At 41.2% G+C, this 23537-nt stretch overlaps 1 protein-coding gene across 1 annotated transcript in view; it reads right to left on the bottom strand.

Annotated features, from left to right (window-relative positions):
- Positions 1-278: 278 nt before the first annotated feature.
- Positions 279-23537, bottom strand: part of zgc:153039 (uncharacterized protein LOC767698 homolog) — a 67905-nt gene continuing 44646 nt past the window's right edge. The window contains exons 10-13 of the mRNA XM_035154211.2: positions 10827-11019; positions 6021-6195; positions 4343-4489; positions 279-3136 (exon numbers count right to left, since the gene is read on the bottom strand). Coding sequence (XP_035010102.1) covers positions 2178-3136; positions 4343-4489; positions 6021-6195; positions 10827-11019 — 1474 coding nt within the window. The 3' untranslated portion in view covers positions 279-2177. The remainder of the gene's footprint in view (positions 3137-4342; positions 4490-6020; positions 6196-10826; positions 11020-23537) is intronic.

Raw genomic sequence — 23537 nt, 5'->3', positions numbered from 1 at the left:
CTTTTTATTTTTCTTGGTTATTTCAGTTGACATCTGATATATATATATATATATATATATATATATATATATATATATATATATATCAAAGACTGACCCATTTATTCAATAAAAGAGTGTCCTGCAATACCTTTTCCACTTTTCCAATTCAAAAAGAGAAATCCAGGACAAACAGTTGAAGAATTGCAGAGTCAATGTTTTTTGGAGTTGTTTCCAAACGAGGAGCAGTCACGAGAGGATGAGATGGATCCATAGATCAATCTATCGACCTGAAACAATTTCGTATGTATTTATTTTATTTTCAGTTCAAGGATTCAAACCATTTTTACAACAAACATATGATTCACTTTGGCCTCAGTGGACATATACTGTATCATCAGTGTGACAAGGAATGGAAGTACGATTTGCCACAGTGTGCAGTGATGACGAGGAATAATCATATTTTTGCTCTTATACATGAAAAGCTGGAATCATTGCAGTCAGAGGTTTTGCTGCTACAGCCTCACTTGATGTGGTATGACCAGACTGTTGTATAACACAATTTAACAACTTTAACAATTGAACAAACATCAGCGTGATAAGAACTACATAAAGTGGCAGACACCATCGTTGAGAGAATGTATTTGACATGCACTTTTTAGTTTCGTTCATGTCCCATCTACTAACATGGAGGAGGCAGGATTCATGAGCTATACTACAGCCGGCCACCAGGTGATGATCCGGACGCTTTGGCTTCACTTTTGGGGAGCTGGTAGGTCGTCTTTTTTTATACACAGTCTATTGGAACCAGCAGCTTATAGAGGCTGATGTTAACATACTTTCCATTGATAAATATTGCAGTACAAATGAGATTACTCTTCTTGTACTAATGGTATGTTAACTTTAAGTATGTTCCATTATCCCATAAATGCCACTTGTAACTACAGGTCAGCTAAAGTTACATGTTCACTTTAAATACTGCAAATACATCAGGTAAAGGTCAAGGCTGCAGAGTGGAGCAGGTACTAAAATGAATTTAAGCACTTCAGCATTCAGGCTGGTCGAACACTGTGGTCACTGATTAATAAAAACGTATCTAAAAGTTAAAGAGTGCCTAATACACATAAAAACAATCTTTATTAAATATTGTGGATAATCAGTCATTACTGGTGCTGTAAACATGTCTTACGTTATTTTTGGGGAAGCATCACAATATACAGTTTGGCAGAGGAAGGACAAAAGTGCATGTGGAAAAAAGAGGAATGTCTTCCTGAGATCTGGCATAATCTTTTTTTTGAAATAACAGACCTTCCATATGAGCACTGTCGTTACCGTCGCTCAATTGTTTCCTTTGTCCTAAGCTACTTAAATGGAAAAGCAGATTTCCTGCAAATGACTATTCCAAGGTGTAAAGCAGTCCAACTTGCCTGTCTGTTTAACTAGTGAGGCACTTTTTGATGTGAAGGCATATGGAATGATCATTTAGAGGAGTTTGAGCCCAATACACCAAATGAACATTTCAAGGAAGGAACCAGGGGAGTCAGAGGAGATCTTGAACTCAGCTTAGAATATATCAGGAATTAGACAGGTCCCTCTATTACAGGGAGGAATGAAGAAATAGTTTATAAAGTGACAGGGGTGGATTGGCAATATGAATGAGTGGAGATTTTCCACTGTATGCTGGTGGATACATGGACAAACCTGTCAGAATTATACTCCTGGTACAAATATGTTAGAAACAGCATAATGTGCTGTTTGCTGGTTTAGAGTGATCGGCTGGCTCCACAGGGAACATCCACCTGAGAAGGCACGACACGGCTGGACTTAAATAAAAGTTTACGATGCCTTCAGGCAAGTCGAGAACAGAAATAAAATCAAGAAAAGGTTACCATCGCAAATGGCCAACATGTACCATATAATATTCAATCTTCATTTCAAAAATTCTAAAAATAGACTGCACCTCTAAAATAAATTGTTCTACATTGCTCTGTATTGTGCGAGTCAGTGCAGGGTGTGTGTGATTGTCAAATCATATATGTCACAGGTTTGGTTCCCCGGTCTGCTGTGGTGTGGTCAGTGTCGTCACACTGCTGAGGTCTGTGGTGACACTGTGTAAAAATAAGTCCAAACACCCTGATTAAAAACCTTCAGCAGCAGATGGACACACAATTCACTCAATGTGTCAAGGAGCGGATCTCTCAAAGATCAGTGGTGATGACAGGGGTGACTCCGTGGATGAGCAGCGTGGGGCCCAGGTCCTGAGTCAGCAGCTCCAGCTGGTGCAGGAAGGCAGCGTAGCGTTGGGTGTCAGCTGGAGGACGGGGCAAGTACAGGAAGCGCACAGCGGGAGGTGGCCGGGCCTGGTCCAGGATCAGCTTATTGACAGCTGACAGGTAGTCGTCCGACAGGCGAGTGGTGTTGCTCGGGAAGCTGTTAACGTAATCGTCAACATCTTCTTCCTCATCTGTACTCTGCTTCTGCTCCTCATTGGTGGTATCAGGGGATTGCGATTGCTGCTTCTTCCCCCGCGTGCCTTGACGCTGCCAGTGTAGCGCCACCTGTTGGTCCCATGGCACAGGATAGATCCGAGCTTTAATTCTCAAATCTTTCAGCAGCTGACCAAGCTTCTCCTCTGAGCCTCTCACGCTTCGTCCCTCCTCCACGCACAGGAAGAGACGGAGCGTGGCTTTTCGCCAGGCTCTTACCATATTGAGGATACAAGCAAGTTGTAGCAGGAACAGAGAGCAGGTATCGACGTAGCTACAGCTGTCTGGTCGCAGGAGGTTGACCGGCCAGACATCAATGTACACAGCACCCTTCAATGGGGAGGAGGGTGGTGAGAGGACGTGAGTACGGTCAAAGGTGTCAAAGTATCGAGCCAGCACCACGTTCTTAAGCATCTTCATGGCATCAGCAATGATCGCTACATACTCCTGGGGCCCCAGAACCTTCCCATCACCAGATTCTCCATAATCTTTCCTGTTGCTGGACACCCGCACGGAGTCAAAGTGGTAGAGAGGAGGTTGTTGCTCCAGCTCCTGAGAAGGTGCCAAGGGATCTGTGGCCTGACACGTAGACAGGGTGGGATCAACCAGCCTGTCCTTTGGAAGACAGTTGTCATAGAAACCGAGGACGAGGGTGTTTGGACGCATCCCACCTGGAGAGAGTTAAACCAGATAAGGCAAAGAATGAGACAGGACCCTTTGTTACAATCTAACGCAAATGATATCTCTTAATTATGATCGTTGTTGTGAAGTGAAAGGCTGCAGAGGTTCAGTGCTTCGGTCTGATGAAGTCAAAGTGAGACAGATGTGAAGAAGCCGAGTGCTAGAGTGGGAACTGGGAGGGAAGCCAAAGAGATACAAAAAAAAAGGGCTAAGAAAATAAGAGTGGTTAAAGTTAGACCTGAGAGACAACTCAGCAGAGCAGGACGACAGCAAACAACAAGTAAGAACTCAAAACTCTTTAGTTTGCAGTGGGTGTTACTAAAGTAAAGAACATGTAGAAATAAAAGTTTTTAGAATGTTAGGATTGCTGCCTGAAATCTCATTCAAATTGAAAAACGAGATTTGTTTTCTGAATAATTGTTACAGACAGAAGATTCAATGACAGTTAACACTGAAGTGCTGAAAGGAGTCAAAATGTGAGCATAAGCACCAACTGAAGAAGTGTCAATTTACAGGTAAGTGCTGAAAGAAACTGAAGTGGCAATCAAAAACTTAATCGCTGAAAGCTTTTTAACTTGCAGTCAAAATGAAGGGACTGAGAAGAGATACAGTTTGAGTTTTGTCGAGATTCTGTCAGCACTGAAAGAACCTTGGGTGGATGTTTAAAACTAAATTTGTGGAAAACTGAAAAAATCCAATGAAAGTGCTAAAAGAGGAAAAGTTTAAGTGTTTACAATAAAAGAAAAAATTTAATTAAGTGGCAGTTGAAAGAAATGATCAAGGGAAAATAAAATCCTTGTGAGTTTGAAAATATGTGTTGAGTGTTAAGTAAATACAAGAAAATCATTTTCAAAAAGTAACTCACCAAAAAGTACAACACTTGGCTAAAAACCCACTGCAAATTAAAAGTTTAAAGCTACTGAGTACGATTATCAAAGTTTTCACTTCGATGCCCTGAACAGGTATCTTTTGTATTTTTTCAAACAAAAATGTATATATAAATGTGCATATAATATTCAATTAAAATAATGTAATAATCAAATTAATTACTTTACATTGTGAAAAGTTATAAACATGCTTAATATTGTAACATTAGCAGTTTCAAATCCCAGCACAAAACAGCTTTCACCCACTCACCTAGCAGTTGTAATTTAAATATAAATATAAAAATATTAAAAAATAACGTTCACACTGACCTAGTCCAGAGATGAAGAGCAAATGTTGGACTCCATGACGAACAGAATCAGCCAAAGTCAGGTTGACAAAGGCTTTAATGTTCAGATGATCCACCAGGGACAACCAGGAGTCATACTGGCACTGCAGAGGGTCTGATGGCAAATTGTCTGGGAGGGTGGAGGCAAACAAAACGGTATGAGGTGAGAAATATGGCTGAGACTTGACTAGAAGTGTGTTTAGATTCAGAGAAGACAAAGTTTTGCGAGGGGCCGAGAACATCAGGCATACATGTGAAAAGGAGACAGCGGAGAAGTCAGTGTGACAGTCTGAATTAGAGGCAGAGCTTGAGAGAGATACCAGACTCGATGCTGAGACGTTGGGGCGCAAAGACAGAAAGAGATGCGAGACAAATGACAGCGTAAACACAATGTGAGACAGAGAGAAAGAGAGTGCGACGCAGAGGCCAAATCTGCAACGTCTCAGACAGTTCCTGTGGTGGTTCCCTGTTGTGTGAGGACCCGTCCAGACTCCTGACCCGGCTGTTCCCAAGTAGTCTTTGTTTTCAGCTTGATGGAAAACAGCAGCTTGACAAGTGAGACGATAAATGGATGGACTTAAAGTAGAGTAAGAAGGCAATGTGAAAGTAACTGGGAGTCCTCAACCACAAACTCCTCTTCATTATAATTATGGGAATGAATGACTATATCTCCAAACCCAAGTGGCTCATCAAATGAGAGGAGGGCTCTTCAGTGGCTAATGAACGTATCAGTTTTCCACTGTGAAAACACTCAGGATGTGAATTCTGAGGACTCCATTCAGGGCCAGTACCAGTCTCATCGACACATAAAGGCCTCCGCACAAGACAAAGAAAACAATCAATGATTCCGCTCCTTTAAACTATCTAAGTGTGTGCCTCGGCAGAAAAGAAAGGCCCCAGAGCATTGAGCGCATGATTACTTCCCTCGACATAAAACAGCAGTAGATGAGCCGATGTCATGGAGAAAGGTATAGCGCACTATAATGATGCACTGGCTCACTGGGAAGATTTGTACATGTCCCTGTTACGTTTGGCTTATAATTAATAGTTGCTTCCTCACACTGAGCGGATGTAGATAAGACATGATGTGGGACTAAACTTTCCAATGCTGTTGATAATGTTGTCAAGCCTAAGAACTCAAGACACAACTCAAGTGTTTACAAGGCTGAAGTATCACAATGTAATAATTGTCTGTTCCATCATGACAACAGGCAATACAGTTAATGTAATATTTAGGAGTATAGCCAAAGCTGAGACTTTCGCACTAGAGGACTTTCAAAGTCAATGGATTGCTGCACAGTTCACACTAAACGATCACACACTAAAGTCTTGCAGTTACAACCCTTCACCAGGAGAAACCACCGACTGGTCCCCAAACTACATTTAATCACGATAACACACACGAGAAGAGACACACGGTGAATCACACTGTGACACTGTGATTGGCTGGAGTTGTTGGGGTGCATCAGCAAGCCTTTCTAATCGCGTCTTTGAAGAGTTCACACATAGTGAATGTGGATTAAGCGCAGATCTGCGGCTTTTCTCTGCCACTTGCAAAACACGTCTGCATCTGGCAAATTAGCCTGTAAATCGTGTAGTGTGAACTTGGCTTTAACAGTGGGTCCATATGTAGAGTGTAGGATGGATTGTATTGTCCTTACTGAGGTCTCCTAGCTGGACGTGTCCAAGCACGTAAAGGCCACTCTTCTTGATGTCGTTGATGAAGGTGATGAGGCCCACGCTGCTGCGAGGGTTAGAAACCATCAGCAGGACCTGAGGCCTCCAAAACTTGACGTGGTCCTTCCTCACATCCAGCATCAGCAGATACTTACGCACCTACATGTGAGAAGAGAGATTGTTAAAGAAGGGTTGTTATTAAGGGATGTGTCAATATTTGACCGAATTCTTCTACTCATCATTTAACTCTGTGATCCAGAGCAGCTGACTTAAGTGCATTGTCTGAGTGCAATGTCTGAGTGCAATGTCCTAGGGGTCTGCAGTTGTCTGACACATTGGTGATATGTGACTCTTAAGGCAGAACAGGATATTCCCTCTAGGAGCAAGATCACTACAAGGTTTTAATTTAGTAACTTTACCAAAAACATTGACTATTAAATCTTCATTGCAGGTAAACCAGGTAGGATGAACGCACATTTTCTAACTTCACTCTGCACCACAGCCTGCACTTAAAAAACTTGGCACGCAACATCCAGCACACAAACAAGTGAAAAAGTGACAGTATATTTTTGGGTATGTTTTTATAATTCTGAAGTAGCTCCAGAGCATTAACACAGGCCAAGAGAACAGCCCATACCAAACAGGCAGTATTGGAACGGGCATTGCACTAGTTTAATAAATGTGTTGTAAACCTGGAGAGTGTTCGGGGGCTTACACAATCTGCTTAATGCACCTCCGTTTTTAATAAATGAACAAAACCAAAATGTACAAAAGTGTTTGTTCAATGGGTCTGAGTGGGGGGGTCAGGAGCAGTAAGATCCTGGAGTCTCGTCTTGGCCGCAGTATTACAACACTCACACACATACGCGTAAAGAAAATAAACACAATTTCCAAAATGTAGAACGATTCCCTACACATACACATCAAATTGTGCTATCTGTGTGTGTATACATATCCATCTAATATGTATGCATGTGCTGTAATATTTTAAGTGCAGGGTCCAAACACGGAAAAAACATTTCATCTTTAATCAGCATCCCATTAGGATATGAGATTGTTGCAGAGACCAGAAACCAAGAGCTTTGTGTGTAAGTGCATGCAAAATGAGCATGTGTGTTTCCATGAATACATATGTATCATTCAAAGGGTTATTAGCAGAAAAAATGTACCCATCTGTGATTGCTAATGAGCAAACACTAACACTGTAACTAGAACTGTGTATCAGTTTGTGCTACAATGCACACTAAAACACAGCCATCATTAGGATTCCCACAGTGCGCTAGCTAGGTGGCATCAAGGTACCATTAAGGAAATGTAACCAAGTGGAACCAAACATTAGATTTGAAACCCAAGTCTACTAGGAGTGATTATCATTCATTTGATTCTTTTATTGGAATTAATGACCATCAAGTCGGTGACGACAGGTCTGCCATGTTAAAGCCACAGACTGCGCCGTCAAACTCGTCAGTTTGAGAGAAGTAAGGTGACTTCAAAGGGTAATTTGGTGTTTTTCACGGCGTTTGCGCTCTCAAAATGGAGTGAGTAACAGTATCTTGGCCTAACAAGAAGGGGGAGAAAAAGTCAGAGATGTGAAGGGAAGGAAGGGAACTTCGCTGAAGTCAAACAGTGATTTACACATTTGACGAACTTAGGCGAAGAAGTGGAGCCTGAAGTACCTCTGGTCAAATAAAGAAGGGGCATTTTTTTGGCAGCAAGAAACTGCCATTAAAAAGAAGAGAATAACTTGAGACTGATACTTGAAAACCGTTTTCAGATGCGTTGCTGGATTTTAGGCAATACATTTAAATAGTGGGACAAACAAAAGAACGACTTTCTTAAATTTAGAAGCTCCTCTCTTGGATTTAGCCTGAAACAAACCAAAAGTGGTCAAGCAGAAAATAATCATCTAACCATCATCTAAAAATAAAAGTTTACCTCAAGGTTTATCAACACTCAATCAGAAACTGAAGACATTAAACATTATATCTTAACACATTAACATTATACCATAGCCATTTTCATGTGTCTGTCCAGAAATATTTGTAAAAACTAAAACAACAAATACAACAGGTCCCAAAGGGAAATCCAAACTGCCTCTACTCATCTGATCGTCTGTCTCTCTTTATCTCTCCATTTCCCAGTCTTCTCATCCATCAGGCTATCATCATTTCTCTGTCGTTTCAGTCTCATCCATCACTTTGTTTTCTCGATCACTCATCCGTTCTCCCTGCTTATATTCTGTCTCTGTCTTTTTACCTCCCATGATACCATCAGCGATTCTTGCCACAGTTTGTCTTTTTCTCCGTTTTCTTTCTCTACTTAACACTGTTGTCAGACGCCTGTTATCTCCAGATGTGTGGTTTTTTTGTAAGCTGTTGTGTCTACCATCTCTGCTTCAATGTCACCCAGTTGGCACCCTGCCACACTGGCTACTGCTGGAAGGTGCAGAAATGGAAGATGAGTGGATGTACAGGGTATGCACATGCACACACTGCCATTAGGCCCATTAGTGCCTTTAAGTGGGACTGGGCTCTTTTCCAAGGGTGGGTTTGGAAATGTTTGGGGGGGTGGGGCTTGGGCATGGTTTTTAATTATTATAATTTAATAGTGTGTTTTTTTAAGCAACAAACTATACCTTATTAATGTATATGATAAATAAAGTCTGTGTTAAATATTCTACTAATATTCCACTTATTTCAATAAGGGCTACTGTCACTCCAAGTAGCCTACAGCCACGGGCATTTTGAGATAAGGGACCACTGGTAACTGGTTTAGAATGACTTTGACTTTGCATGTCTCTGTGTTTGTTTTGCATGTCCCTGACCCTGTTCAGCAAAGAGCTGTGAAGTGAGATCCAATCATAAGTTATCACATGAGACACATTAAGGACACAATTTAATGGCAGGTATGAACCGACGAGCTGAATGTTTTCCACTTGTGATCAGATCTCTCAGGACAAATACCAGGTCTGAATACGGCCTTTATGTCTTTATAGTTGTATTTGGCACATCTATAGTCATTCTGCATATTTTTTCTAGATCGATTTTTGAGTCTTTATTTGTTCACTTTGCATGTTGTTATTTTGGGTCTCGTTGTAATTGATTGATTGAACCCCTCCCTAAAAATGTCAATGTTCCCTTCCTACAGAGGATCTTAATATTTTAAAGAATGCCAGACATAGTATTAAGTGAACGTTAACTTATTTAAAACCAACCTGTAGATTTAAATGTAAAAAATTAACACATCTACCCATTCTAATCCCACAAATGTCTGTTTTTATGTCTATCTGTTTTTGGAACGCTTATCTCGCAAACCGTTCAAACTTATCTACTTCACACGTGGCATGTGTATTGTTGGTGGTCATGGAAAGTGCAGTGCCAAATTACATGTATGATTTGGACATGCAATATCTTTAATATACAATCAATTAAGATTGATCAATAAAAACATAAACAGTAAGATCACTGTGACCTTGACCGTTAACCTTTAGCATCCAAAATCAAATCAGTTAATCCTTGTTTGTGCCAAATGTGAAAGGATTCCATCAATGACACTGGGTAATTCTGAAGTATTACCACTGGCCAAGCAAACAGCCCATTCCAAACAGGCATGTTTAGAATGGGCACTGCACTATTTAAAGTTTTTTGTATTATTAGACCCCACTGAAACCCTGGATACTAGTAAGGAAACACCTTATCAACCTCTTATTCTGCTAAAGGGGTTACCAGGGATGATCACTCAGATTCCAGGAGGGGGCCTTTGCCACCCTGGCCACCCCTTTGCTGCTGCCCCCAGCTGCCGCCTCAGGGTGAGAGAAACAGCCGAGGGAGAGAGGGGGGAGGAGATGTAGAGAACAGGCTGGGGAAAAGGAGAGGGAGGGGGTCGAGGAGGAAAAGCACAATAAGTTAAGTGGTTGTAATAATGCTCTGCCTCCTGACAAGCTTCTGGCAAACCCGGCCATCCTCAGCCCATAACCCCTGCCCACAGCCTTGGCAACTGCTTCCCTCGGCAACAAGCCCACCTGGCAACGGTGCCCCCTCTCCTTGAGAGCAACAGGCTCCCAAGACAGAGGACACGCAGAGCTGGACGATGTAAAGCTCGGAGTGCATGTGTATCTGTGTCATAAATGTCGAGAAGTTTGCTGAGAGAAAAGATGCAGATGTGTGAGTGTGTGTCTGGAAAGTCTGATATAAACATGATAGATAGCTGCTGTAGAAATGACAAGGCAGTGCTCTGTGTATCTGGGAAAAGAGAGGGAAAAAATGTGTGTGTTTGTCTGCTAAATGCAAAGCACTTGGCTTAGTGAGAGGCAGCAGAACAGTCCGTCTTTGTGTGTGTGTGTGTGTGTGTGTGTGTGTGTGTGTGTGTGTGTGTGTGTGTGTGTGTGTGTGTGTGTGTGTGTCTGCATGTCTCTATAAACCTGATAGAGCGATTACTTGGCAGAGGTACAGACTCTTGTAAAGCTGAGGGGATGAGATTTTAGTTGCTCTAGTAATGACAAGGCTGTTTGAGAAAGAGCGAGTGTGTGTTTGTGCTTGTACTTCTATCTTTGTGAGGACCAGTTATAGATGTTACGGGGAAGGGACATAATGCGAAAGCGAGAACATTTTGGCGGATCCTCACAACTTCAAAAGGTTGTTTGACACTCGAGACTTGATTCTAAAATCCAGGTTAGAATTTGGTTTAGGTTATGATTAGGTTAAGGGGCTAGGGAATGGATTATGTCAGTGAGTGTCCTCACAAGGATAAAAGTGTGCATGTTTGTGTGTGTGCGTGTATATATATCAAACCTGGTGGAAAATGAGAGCCTGGCTGATGTAACCCCAGCTGGAGGTGGGACTGAGGTAGTGAATCAGCAGGAGCAGCAGCAGCATGAAGGCAATGCTGGCCGAGGCATAGATGGCATTGATCAGGAACATCATGATGGCACAGCCCACAATGCCCAACACGCACGTATGCCAGGTGAAGTATCGAAAGGTGGGCCTGAGAAGAGAACAGGATAGGTCAATTTACGGTGGAAACTATTAATAACTGCAAAAAGAGAATGTAAAATGTAAAGGAAAATAAAAACAATTGTATTGTGATGCTTACAAGGCTATTAAGATGCAATATTTATTCAAACAGAAAGACATACACAAGATTTATGTATTTTTGACAGGGAAGAAAAGATTAGGTGACAACCATTATACAAACACAAAGCTGTGATTGAGTTCAATATCAGTATGATGGGATAGATTTGTGTGTCTTTGTCTAAAAAAAGGCAATTGTTTGCTACTGACTTATAAAACTTTATTTGATTGTGTGATGTTTGGTTCATGACAGAAAAAAGTTGGAGTACCCTTGTGTTTAAGCTACAATACCTGGTTTAGACCTACCAAGCACTTTATTGGGAACACCATACTATTACTGGGTAGTTCCTCTCTTACTCCTCAACAGCCTCAGTTCTTTGGGAGGGATTGATTCCACAAGATTCACCTTAGCTAAGCTTTTGACACCGTGTACCACAATGTCTTAATCAGCAATCTGAAAAACAATGCTGACCTCAGTGATGTGGCTCTGATGTGGCTCATTGGTTCAGCTCAAATTTGTCCAGCAGGTCCTTCTGATGCCTTTTGTGGAGCCCCGCAGGGCTCTATTCTCAATCTACAATCAGCAACTGTATGTTCCGATAAAGCCTTGTACCACCACTGTGTCACCCATCATGTTTATGAGGGTCTAAGTCAGGTAAACTCACAATCTTCTTTTAATCCTTTTAAAAACTCAAGTGTATCTTATGGCTATTCCAATAAATAGCAAACTATTGATATAAACAGAAAAAAGTAAAAATTCTGGCCCAAATGAAATAAAAAAAATTCCGAGGACCTTTTAATTGATTTGGTTAAATGTTTAAAGTTATCAGGTTCAAACCTTTACACCAAATATTGGGACAAGTTGTGCAAACACACAACACAGTTTCATATATGACTTTATAAGGTATACTGCTTAACATGTTCACTACGCTATGCAAACAATGTGTCTCCATCCTACAGTGTAAAATTACTGCACAATGCAATGCCATGATGTTGAATCCCACCACTCTGCAGGGCGCCTTGGGAAAAATCAATACAGGAGGTGGAGGTGCGTGGCAACACCCAGTGGAGGCAAGAGGGAGAAAGAAGAGAAAAAGAAAACGAAGAGATTTAACTAGCTACCATTTGGTCAGATAGATTTTATTAGCTATATATATTTAATCTGACTGCTGGTGTACTATGTGCATCACCCAGGTTCTACAAAACTCTAGTCACAGGGCATAGCTGGACAAATTCTGACGGGGTGCAGCATTGGTGGGCAGATGGATTGTCAAAAAATCCATTAAGTTTTTATCAGCCCTGTCAGAGTCTCTTTTTACCTAATATATTAAACAAAATAATTTGTAAACAAACTCTGAAGACAATATGTATTAACATAACAATTTTCTGATAAGCCTCTAAGTAAACTTCTTTAAAAAGGGATTCTACAAAGGGTATGTTAACAAAAACATTGTCTTAGCTACAAGCTCCCACCCCACATCTGTATAGGGACTTCCCGAATGCCAGTTTTTCTCCTAACATGTGTATCCATCCACATGGGTTGAAAAAGCCAATGAAACAAAAATCTCTTACTGAATTATTAAAAACTAACAAAAGAGCAAAGAAATACATTTTCATTCGGGTCAGAGTATTACAGGTTACTGACCTTATTCCCACTCTACCAAGTCCATTTTTAGAAAACAATGGCAGATTTTTTTCTTCAGTCAGATCCGGAATATACTTTTATCTTCTCTTTTTCAGTCTTGGATCATGACTTTAACACATTAATTTGTATTAAGTTATTTCTCTCTATATATAACTTTATATAATAATATATAATAACATTTTACTACTGCCTTTGTATATGTTTAGCATATTCTGGTAGTGCCCATGCTTAGCAAACACCAGGAGTAATGCTACATTTTTTGTTGCGAATGTCTATGTTTTAACTTCAGCTCACCTTGGTGCAATTCAATGGCAATTGTAAATTTACAGTGGTGTTAACAAAACATCAGGATCTGAGGCTCTACATATGACAATGCTTGACTTTTGACGTCATAATATTTTAGGAGAAAGGCAAAACACAATGAAACTTTTCCCATCAATATATTTCAGAAACATATAAAAAAAGTCACTCTTTAACCAAAATTGATGACTGAATCTCAGTGTGAGAAACCATAATGACTTCAAGTCAAATTCACCACACACACACACCTACAGAGTAATTTCCTAATGCATGACTGCAGGGCAGCATCAAAACAAATTGGGAGATAATGCTGGGACAAAAGCAATTCAAACCCACATCGCATGCAGATTATACTGTTTGAGACTTCAGCAGACCTCTGTGTTTGTATTCATGGGCTTGAATTCATATATGAATGATGGCATTAGCCATATTTTACGCACACGAGCCTGTCAAAATACAATTGCATGTGTGTGTGTGTGTGTGTGTGTGTGCTATTTAAGTGTAAATGACTTGTATGGGTCATGGAGTTGGGTGCAACCCGGCGGGTGGAAGCGCTCACATTTTTAGAGGATCATGTACTTGACCCCAATTTCCCTGCAATAACTGCAGACGTGTGGATAAACAGCCATTAAAATAGCCGCAGCTGTAATTACACAATACAGCTCAAATGACCAGACTGGCTTCCTCCAGAGAACAAATTTTGACACTATAAGAGAGAGAAAGTAACCAATCAACGCAACACAGCAGGAAAGAGCTAATGTATCATGATGATGGCAGAGGGGGGGAAACCACCAGGAAGATAAATCAAAAGATAAGAAAAACAGAGAGTGTTCGACAAAGACAGCCATGAGATAATCATTCGGCCTTTTGTTGGTGAATATTTCTTCACTGAGAACAGAGGGGAAAAGGAAAACATGAGCAGGTCTAGGGTCAGGAGCTTGGAAGTGAATACTTTGAAAGATTAAATATGAAGCACATTGATACTCCAATTTCCGTCAGATAACTATTTTTGAGTTATTTACATATGATATTGATTTATCAGTTGATACAGATCAGCTCTAGGGATGAAAATGTCAGTCTGTGGGTTGGTTCAGCAATTTCCTCCAAACTGAAATACTGGAATAACAACTAGACGGTTTGCCGTATTGACTTTGGTGATCCTTGAGGTTGTTGTTTTAAGTGGAATATTCAGAGATCTTAAAAATGGATCGCCATGAACTTTGGTACACATATTAATGCCTCTCCCTCCTGGAATCTTTCATCACCAGGTCAAACTTTATGATGTCCAATACTGTGGTGTACGTGCAAATACATGACACATGACATTCCTATTAGCCTCAGCTCTACTTTGGGTTTAGTGGTAACCAGCAAATGCTAGTATACTAAAATTAAACAAATCTGATATAAATTAGAACAATAAGTTATTAAGATTGTAAATGAGGTGAACATTACTTGCTAAAGATGGTCACAGTGAGTATGCATATTGATGTTAACATTAGCACATCAAGGATACAAACTTTGCTTCACCCGCTCAAGTTGAAATATTTGAACTTGAGCGAAAGTCGCAATGTTGCAATAGAGGACAAACCATTGCTGCTGTATTTGGGCAGCTCAAGCTGTATGATACAACCTGCCATTCATTTCGAGACTGGGTGAAGAACGAGAGGGTTTGGCAAAGAGTGAGTGAGGATGTTGGAATATATGGTTAGTTCTGAAAATATCAATCTGTTACATGATTCAAGCGTCAACGCTTTACTAGGATCATAGCGATTTTCAAATTTACATACAACGGTTTACATGTTAACTTGTTTGTGTGTGTGAAGATGATATTCGCATGTTGTCTCTACTCACTTTACTCTTCCAAATAAACACAAACAATCATGTGGCCAAACTCACACGAGTAAACCAAGATGAAAATGAACTTCACATTTGGCCTGAATGCACCCTCCACCCAGGTGAACATGCAAGCTCCTTTACATTTGTTTTTATGAATAGTTATGACTAAGATATGTTCTGTGTAAGACACAATGAAGCTGAAAAAAAAACATGTCCAAATTGTTCTCTGTTGGACAAACTATATAATAGCAACAACTCAAGAATTCATCCGGCATTACACCAGCACCTTGAATCTACCTCCGTTTGTAAAAGGGGCTTTATGAATCAAATTAACTTGCCTTGCCTTACAGTATTGCTACTTCTTTTTTATGGGTGGATTGTATGTCATTCAGATATATCTGAGACTTTAAAATCAGCACCTGATATCAACCACTCTGTTGCATTGATAAGGCTTCATACATAGCATCTGGGTGTCTAGTCAAGCAGGAAATGTTCTTTGTGAAGTGTCAACCAATTGACAAACTGAAACCTAAAAAGAACAATCTCAGTTTGATTGCAGAGTTTGATTCCTGCACCTCACTGCTGACGATCGATGCAGATTGTTCTCGACCGCTGTTTTCAAGTCGAGACATTTACATTTTTACTTCTCATCAATAAAAGACTGAGATCCCAGAAACATCATCATGCTGAAGTTGTACTCTCGCAAAAAAAAAAAACATACCCCTAAGCTATACCATCTTTCTCTCCTCTCCCTTCCAGCATCCTTTGGCATATAGCATCACACAGGCCGGGTTGCTTAACAGGAGCCTGCTGTGTGGAGTTTACTGATGTAAACACCAGATTTCAGGCTCTTTAAAATTCAAACACTAGACTCAGCCATTTCACAGAGTTTTATCTTGCTTTTTTTGGGACAAATCATAAAAACTTTCTGTTGTTAGAACCTTTGAAACAGCAGTTAGACCACATGGAACCAAGAAGTGAATGTAGCACCAATGATACGAGTGCGAAGGTTCCAGGCTCAGAGAGAAAGGTTTCATTGCAGGTTTGCACGGACCTACTGTCTTCAAACTTTGCTTTTATTTCTTCTTGACTTTATCACTTAGCATCAGCGCTGCCCACAGTTCTCTAATCTTATCTCTCTCTCTCTATCCCATTGGAGAGTGGGTGGGTGTAATTACGATAAAAGCTTGCCCACCCGATCCGTCCTCCCCCACCCGGCTCTTTAGTCACTGCTGTTCCTCCATCAGCAGCGCCAGCAGTCCCTCCATACAATCACCTCACTCTCACCCTTTCTCCCATCTCTCTTGTTCTCCAGCGACTGATGTCACTTAGCTGACACAGCAAAAGGACCCTGAAATAATCGCCAATGGAGTCCTCCAAGACATTAAGAAAAAGAAACGGAGAGCGATGAAGATGGAGAGAGGATATTCGGCCTCTAGCCAAGAGACACGTCATAATTGAGGGAAAGCGGGGACAGAAGGTTTATTCACCCACACACGCACAGTCAAATATAGGGGGAGGGGGGGGTTGCCAGAAGATGCCAGGTTCCATAAGTGAAGGATCAGTGAGTGTACGAGACATTACGTCAGACAGTGTCTCAACACTGGCACACCACCAGTGGAAACTGGACTGACCTTAAAAAAAATGTTCAAGAACTTTAGAAATCACCTGATTTGGGATCAGACCACAGATGACCACAATGATCCCAGCGAGGATCAATCTCTGTTTATCTTGTTACCTGATAAACATGACATAATCGAGGAGCTGTGTTCAATTACTCAATCAATCAATCAATCAATCAATCAATCAATCAACCAACCAAAGACCCTATTCAGAATCACAATTTGCTGCATAGATAAACATCATCTGTTCCTGAAAATTATTTGGATCACAAATCTACAATTAAAGGCAGCTTCCTTTCTTTACAACTTTTTTTCTCTTTGTCATCTGTTCAGATGATATCCTTGAGTTTTGCCTTTTGAGCTTGTGTCTAATCTTTCCAGGCCTCTGTACTTCAGAGAAAGTTGTATGTCCAATAGTGTAATTTATGTCCTTAGTGGCACCTGGAAATTACTATTGCATAGCTGCTCATTCTGTAGCAGGGATTCCTCTTCTGTCGCTCATCCTGAGGTTTAGGGTTATTTAGGTATTTTCTATTTTCTACCTCTCTAAGGGACTGTGGTGGCTTGGGCGAGGTGTATTCTTTTCCACCTTACACTCACACTATTTGCAAGAAAAAAGTTAAACTAATATGCTCACTGATAAAGGGCAAGCCTGACTAATAGACTGGGCGAGGCTGCTCTGTAAAAGAGTTCTCTAGTGATTTGGTTTTAAAATAGGGGCATTCCCAAAGGGCTGATGAAACAAAGATTGTCCTTTTAGAGTTCAGGAATTTGACCTTTACGTTTCCCTTCCCTCTTAAAAAATAATTTATGCCTGCCTGAAAATATTTTCGGTGACGTCCAGTGGTTTTCACATTGCTGACTTGAACGACAGGTGTACTCCAGGAGTCTGTGATATCACCAGTGGGTGTGGTCAGAGGTTAAGCTGCTCCTACCTTTTGTTTCCACTGTATTTTACAAAACAGTTTCTTACAGTTTCAAAACTCTCGAGCGCGCTATCTTTAATCAACTCTCCTCCTATCTTAATAATAATAACCATAATAACCTTCTTGACCCTCACCAGTCTGGTTTCAAGGCAGGCCACTCAACTGAGACTGCCCTCCTTGCTGTCTCTGAGCAACTTCACACTGCTAGAGCAGCCTCTCTCTCCTCTGTCCTTATCCTTCTAGACCTCTCTGCTGCATTTGACACAGTGAACCACCAGATCCTTATTTCCTCCCTTCAGGACCTGGGTGTCTCAGGCTCTGCATGCTCTCATCCTACCTCAATGACCGCACTTACCGGGTAACTTGGAGAGGATCTGTGTCTGAACCTTGTCCTCTCACTACTGGGGTCCCTCAAGGTTCCGTCCTGGGTCCCCTCCTCTTCTCTCTGTACACCAACTCTCTCGGCTCTGTCATTCACTCACATGGCTTTTCCTACCATAGCTATGCTAATGACACCCAACTAGTCCTCTCTTTTCCCCAATCTGAAACACAGGTAGCAGCACGAATCTCTGCCTGTCTGACTGACATCTCTCAGTGGATGTCTGCACACCACCTGAAAATTAACCTTGACAAGACTGAACTACTCTTCCTTCCAGGGAAAGACTCTCCCACCCATGACCTGACTATTAACTTTGACAACTCCGTGTTAACCCCCACTCAGACTGCTAGGAACCTGGGTGTGACACTCGACAGCTAACTCTCCCTTACTGCCAACATTACTGTAACAACACGTTCCTGTAGATTCATGCTGTACAACATCAGGAGATGATCACTCAGAAGGCGGTGCAGGTTCTGGTCCAGGCTCTGGTTATCTCACGCCTAGACTACTGCAACTCCCTCCTGGCTGGTCTACCTGCTAGTGCCATCCGACCTCTGCAGCTCATCCAGAATGCAGCAGCTCCACTGGTCTTTAACCTAAATTCACTCACACTACTCTGCTCCTCCACTCCCTTCACTGGTTACCAGTGGCTGCCCGCATCCATTTCAAAACATTAGTACTTGCGTACCGTGCTGCGAACGGATCGGGTCCAGTCTACATCCAGGACATGGTCAAACCCCAGCCCGTTCACTCCGCTCTGCATCTGCCAATCGGCTTGTTGCTCCCTCACTGCGAGCTAAACACTCATCAAAATCACGACTGTTTGCTGTCCTGGCTCCTAAATGGTGGAACGAGCTCCCCAATAACATCAAGACAGCAGAAAGTTTACACATATTCCGCCGCAAACTAAAAACACACCTCTTCCGACTATACCTTGAATAACATTTTAAAACTAACAATTTAGTAGCACTTTGTAGTTTTGCTTTTTTGAAGAAATTGTACTTTCTTGATTCTTATTGTTCTGGGTTTGTACCCTCATGGTTGAATGCACTTATTGTAAGTCGCTTTGGATAAAAGTGTCAGCTACATGAAATGTAATGTAATGTAATATACTTCATTAAAATGTGACACAGGGACTAATGGAATTTAGTTGTGCTGCTCCAAAAAAAACCTGCTTTAAAAACTTTCTATAAAGGTCCATGGCTTGAATCTAACTGTGGACATAGGAGCTATGTGGTATTAATGTTAATTGTTTAGTTAATGAAGTGCCCACTTGATTAATGTAATGCATCTTCATAGCAACCAGATAAACACGTGTGTCCTTTAGAGGTGTGCATCTTCAGTAGCTTCACGATTCGATTCTATTACAATTCAGCAGTCAACGATTCGATTCACAACGATGCATCAATGCATCTCGATGCATTTCAATGTATCACATCCACAATTTTCTATATTACTGCACATAACTGCTTTTTCATCAATAACTAAAATCAGTCAGACAAACATGAACTCCCTTTTTATTTAGAATGTGCTTTAAAAATATGATAGACTATTACTGTTATTACAAATGTGCCTTAATTTACAAAATAAGGTTTTCAATTCATGAATCCGACTACAACAGTAAGTGTATGACAGTGGTCAGTGATCTCCACACTGATTTCACATTCATTCAGTTTAGACTTGTCTGCGGCACCTAAGGCTTAAAAGGACAAACTCTGATTACAGCATTTACTGTATCAATGTGGCACCACCTGGCCCCCCTTGGCAGCACCACTGCACTGAGGTGCATTACTGCGCTGGTCAACAAGTGACTCTGCTCCTCTGATGTTTTGTAATCATCACACTTAGAACTGCTCTTTATAAAAACCTGCTGAATTCATATTTATGTTCCTGGATAAACAGGGCGTCGCTTCTTCTGCAACAATGAAGTTAAAACACCGCTGCGTCATAATCTTCGGGAAGAACTTCTGTCTGCAGGAGTGTGTGAGTGTGTGTGTGTGTGCTTGTGTGTGTCCGTATTTAGTTATAAGTCGATGATGTTGGATCATGACTCAGGATAGTTCCGTTCACTTTAACACTGATGTCCTGACTTTGCGTGTCACGTTATGTTACATGTGTCTAATAAACTCTGGAGCAAGTCAAACAAACACAAAGTAAACGTCAGTACTGTACGTGTCCTAATAACTTGTGATCAGTGATGGTGTTTATTGTTAAGTGCAAAGTGAGCACCATTCGGAGGGGGAGTGAGGAGGAAACAGTCTCCGACAGAGACACAGGAAGACCGGCCTTTAATGAGAGTCTGTCTGATCCGGAAGCAGCGCTGGTTGTAATCATGCAGCGACGGGACATCGCTAAAACAATGAGAGTAGCGAAAAACATGAATCAATTCTGTTCTGTCCCTGCATTGATGCAGAGTCGCCCGAGTCCGCATCGCGATGCATCTAAGGATCAAGAAATTTCCACACCTCTAGTGTTCTTCATATTCTTGCCCCAGCTTGTAAGGCTTTCTTTCTAAAGCTTAAACCTGGTAAAACCACTGAATCACTCTTCATAAACCTAACTGAACTCCTATACAATCACAGAGCACATTATTCTACAGATTTGCCAGGCTGAGGGGTCATCCATATGACATGTAAACTTACTAAAGGCAGCCAAATTCAATTGCCTATGAGTGAATCTAAGTAAAAACACTGTAGAATCAATAGAATAAAAATCTGACACTCACACTGGACAATATCTCGGAGGATGATCCAGACAAAGACCTAATCAAAAAACAAATAACCAAAGCTCTGAATGTCTGGTCTGAACTGAGGCGAGCCCCCTTTATCCTCAGCCACCATCAAGTCATACCATTTTATAATGATTGTCTAACAACCCGCTTTCTCTCATCCATCCAGACACAATTGATGATCCATCTGGATTTGTACACAACCCCAATCTCTTTTAATAACAGTCTAGTCAAATCAGTCTGACTCATATTTGGACAAATAACAAGGTCGACGTTGTTTTTGTAGCTAATGGTTCAGCCAGTCAATTCACAGATTATTACAAAGACAATCAAGGTGGCTGCAGAGAACGCTGCTGTAATTTGGATTAATCAGGTGGCACAGAGATGGTCAAAAGAGAAAAGAACAAAAATGTGTGTTTGTCTGTTCAGCCGCCAGTTGTTGATGCTTTTATTGTCTAACTGAAGGTCATCGCCTAAATGTGACCGAGTTCCACACTTTCTGCAAAAATCCTTCTGCTTCACTGTGGAGCATTCAGTTGTGTCCTGATTCTTGGCCAGTGACCCTGTAGTACTATGGTGCATATATGTTTGTGTGTGTGTTGATGTGTATTTAAGCCACAACTTCAAGGGGCCGTTGCACATGCAGCATCAGCAACAGGACACACAGCACCCCTGAGGAACTATGCACACAGCTGGAGTCACCACTGATAAAGCTGCAGCCAACACAAACCTCCCAACACAAAACATACACAAGTGAAGGGAAAACACACACACACACACACACACACACACACACACACACACACACACACACACACACACACACACACACACACACACACACACACACACACACACACACACACACACAGAGAGAGATTGTCAAAGAGGCAGATGAACTCACACATGATTGATCAGGGAAAAAAATGCCTAGCTTGACTTAGATCTCAGGCAAAAAAATTGCAAATTGTCTATAAATTGCATTGCACTTTCCTGTTGTAGATCCACTGTGCAAACACACACACACACACACACACTCTTAACAAGCAGGCATCATTTCCGCTACATCATAATTTCAATCCCTCCCCTCTATGCACAACTGCAAATTTAAGGGAAAGGAAAATATTTCTGCTAAATTAGTTATGCTAATTACAGAGCAGTTCTCAGGGGGAGAGACGGCGCTAAATGGCTTTTAATTCTTTTCGCCTGGAAAGAGACGTGGGAGAGAGCCAGACAGAGCGAAGCAAAAGAAGCAGAGCGCACAAGCAAAAAAAAATAAAATAAATAAATAAACCAGTAAACACACAAACAACTGGTGTTAAAATTTGCCTGGCGACACAGCAACAATGAATTAACAGAATTAACAACTCAGGGGATGAGGGGGGAGGCCCAAAGCAGGCGGCCGGCCAGACAACGAGCCACCTTATCAGCTCTGTGAGCCCTTGGTCCCCTGGCCGACAGGGAGACGAGAGCTCGACGGCAGCAAAAGTTTAGCAGCTAACTTTGTGTCCTGTAGCCTTTGCCAGCGGTCACACAGCGATAACGAGGCATGAGCAGATAGCACACAGCAGTGTACATGGAGGGTACCCGAGGAAACACTGGGAACTCTGACTGCGCTATACAGAAAGTTATTTACTCACACACACAGAAATGCCTCCGATACAAGATGCTGGGTCGGCATTGGCAAGTTTACTAATCTATGTACCGATCCGATATGACGTCTTTAAAGTATATTATTTTCACCCAGAAAAATACTGCAACTTTCTTTTGGAAATAACTTCATCTTTGACACGTAAAAACACTCTCCCCATGGCATCGGCCATCATGATTTTTCATTGCATACGCCAATTAAGTTCACATCGCCCAACCTTACACTAGTGTTGCCGATAACAACACGCGCAATGTCAGCCAAGAACACCCCAGTCATCCTGTCATGCAATCATCACTTCCAAACAGGGTTAGTAGCATACAGCTGATAACATACATTGTATCAGTTGTTATTTTTCTGTACTGGTGTCGGATTGATACTCGGTATCGGCCAGGGATCAGAATCAGTATTGGGAGGGTAAAATTATATCTGAACGTCTCGAATCATTGTCTTTTCTTCTAGGTGATAGGTATGTTAGGCTGTCAAAAATGCACTAGGGACAAATGAGAGAGACTTGGGGTAAAATAACACTCTGATCAGGTCAGTACTACCTCATTATTTTCCACAGGTAAAAATATACCCAAGATGGAGCTTATTTTCAAGGCTTTGTCAAAAATTCATGCCTCTTTTCTAAACAATGACACAACGGTTTTAAGGTTGTGGCTCATCAGTGTAAATCAAATCTTAGCTTCAATACTACAGTGGCTAATCCCTGATCAGTCTTGTCAAAAAAACACAAAAATGGTCCATAGACATTTCCTTGGGATTCAAACTGTATTCAGAGATATTCTGTCATTGTTAAAAATATATATGGAAAGCTATCAATACATTGTACTGTTTTGGGAAAACCCAAAATGTTATAAATAAGTGTTACTAAATTAAGTTTTAAGACAAAATTGTGTAATAATTGGGTAAATGTAGAAGTAGACAATAGTAAATACATTTAAATATGCTATATGGTATCAGTTACTAGCAAGTTTTTTTTGATCATGTTAGAAATACTTTGACCATGCAGTTACAGAGCAAGTTTGTAGGCGATGGAAAGGCCTGAGTTTTCAGCCACAGACAAATGAGACATTTGTTAAACCATGTTATATGACCACTTTCATTGCTCTATTGATGACCTGCCCTGAAATGAGACAAGAGCATTGGGACCAAAGTAATCTCTGAGTCTCTGTGAGTAGCTCTGTTAAGTTTGAATGCTCACATCCAATGTCAAGTAAAGGGAGAAGCTCTTGTTGAATCAAGAATTTGTCGAGAATCAATATTTCAAAAAGGAACTTGTTGAAGAGAATAACTACTCCATCTCTTTGTTTTGCAGGTGTACAGTGTGTTCACAGTGTTTGTT

The sequence above is a fragment of the Hippoglossus stenolepis genome, chromosome 4 (genome assembly GCF_022539355.2).
Source record: "Hippoglossus stenolepis isolate QCI-W04-F060 chromosome 4, HSTE1.2, whole genome shotgun sequence".
Lineage (NCBI taxonomy): Eukaryota > Metazoa > Chordata > Actinopteri > Pleuronectiformes > Pleuronectidae > Hippoglossus > Hippoglossus stenolepis.
This window is presented reverse-complemented; position numbering and strand designations above follow the sequence as displayed.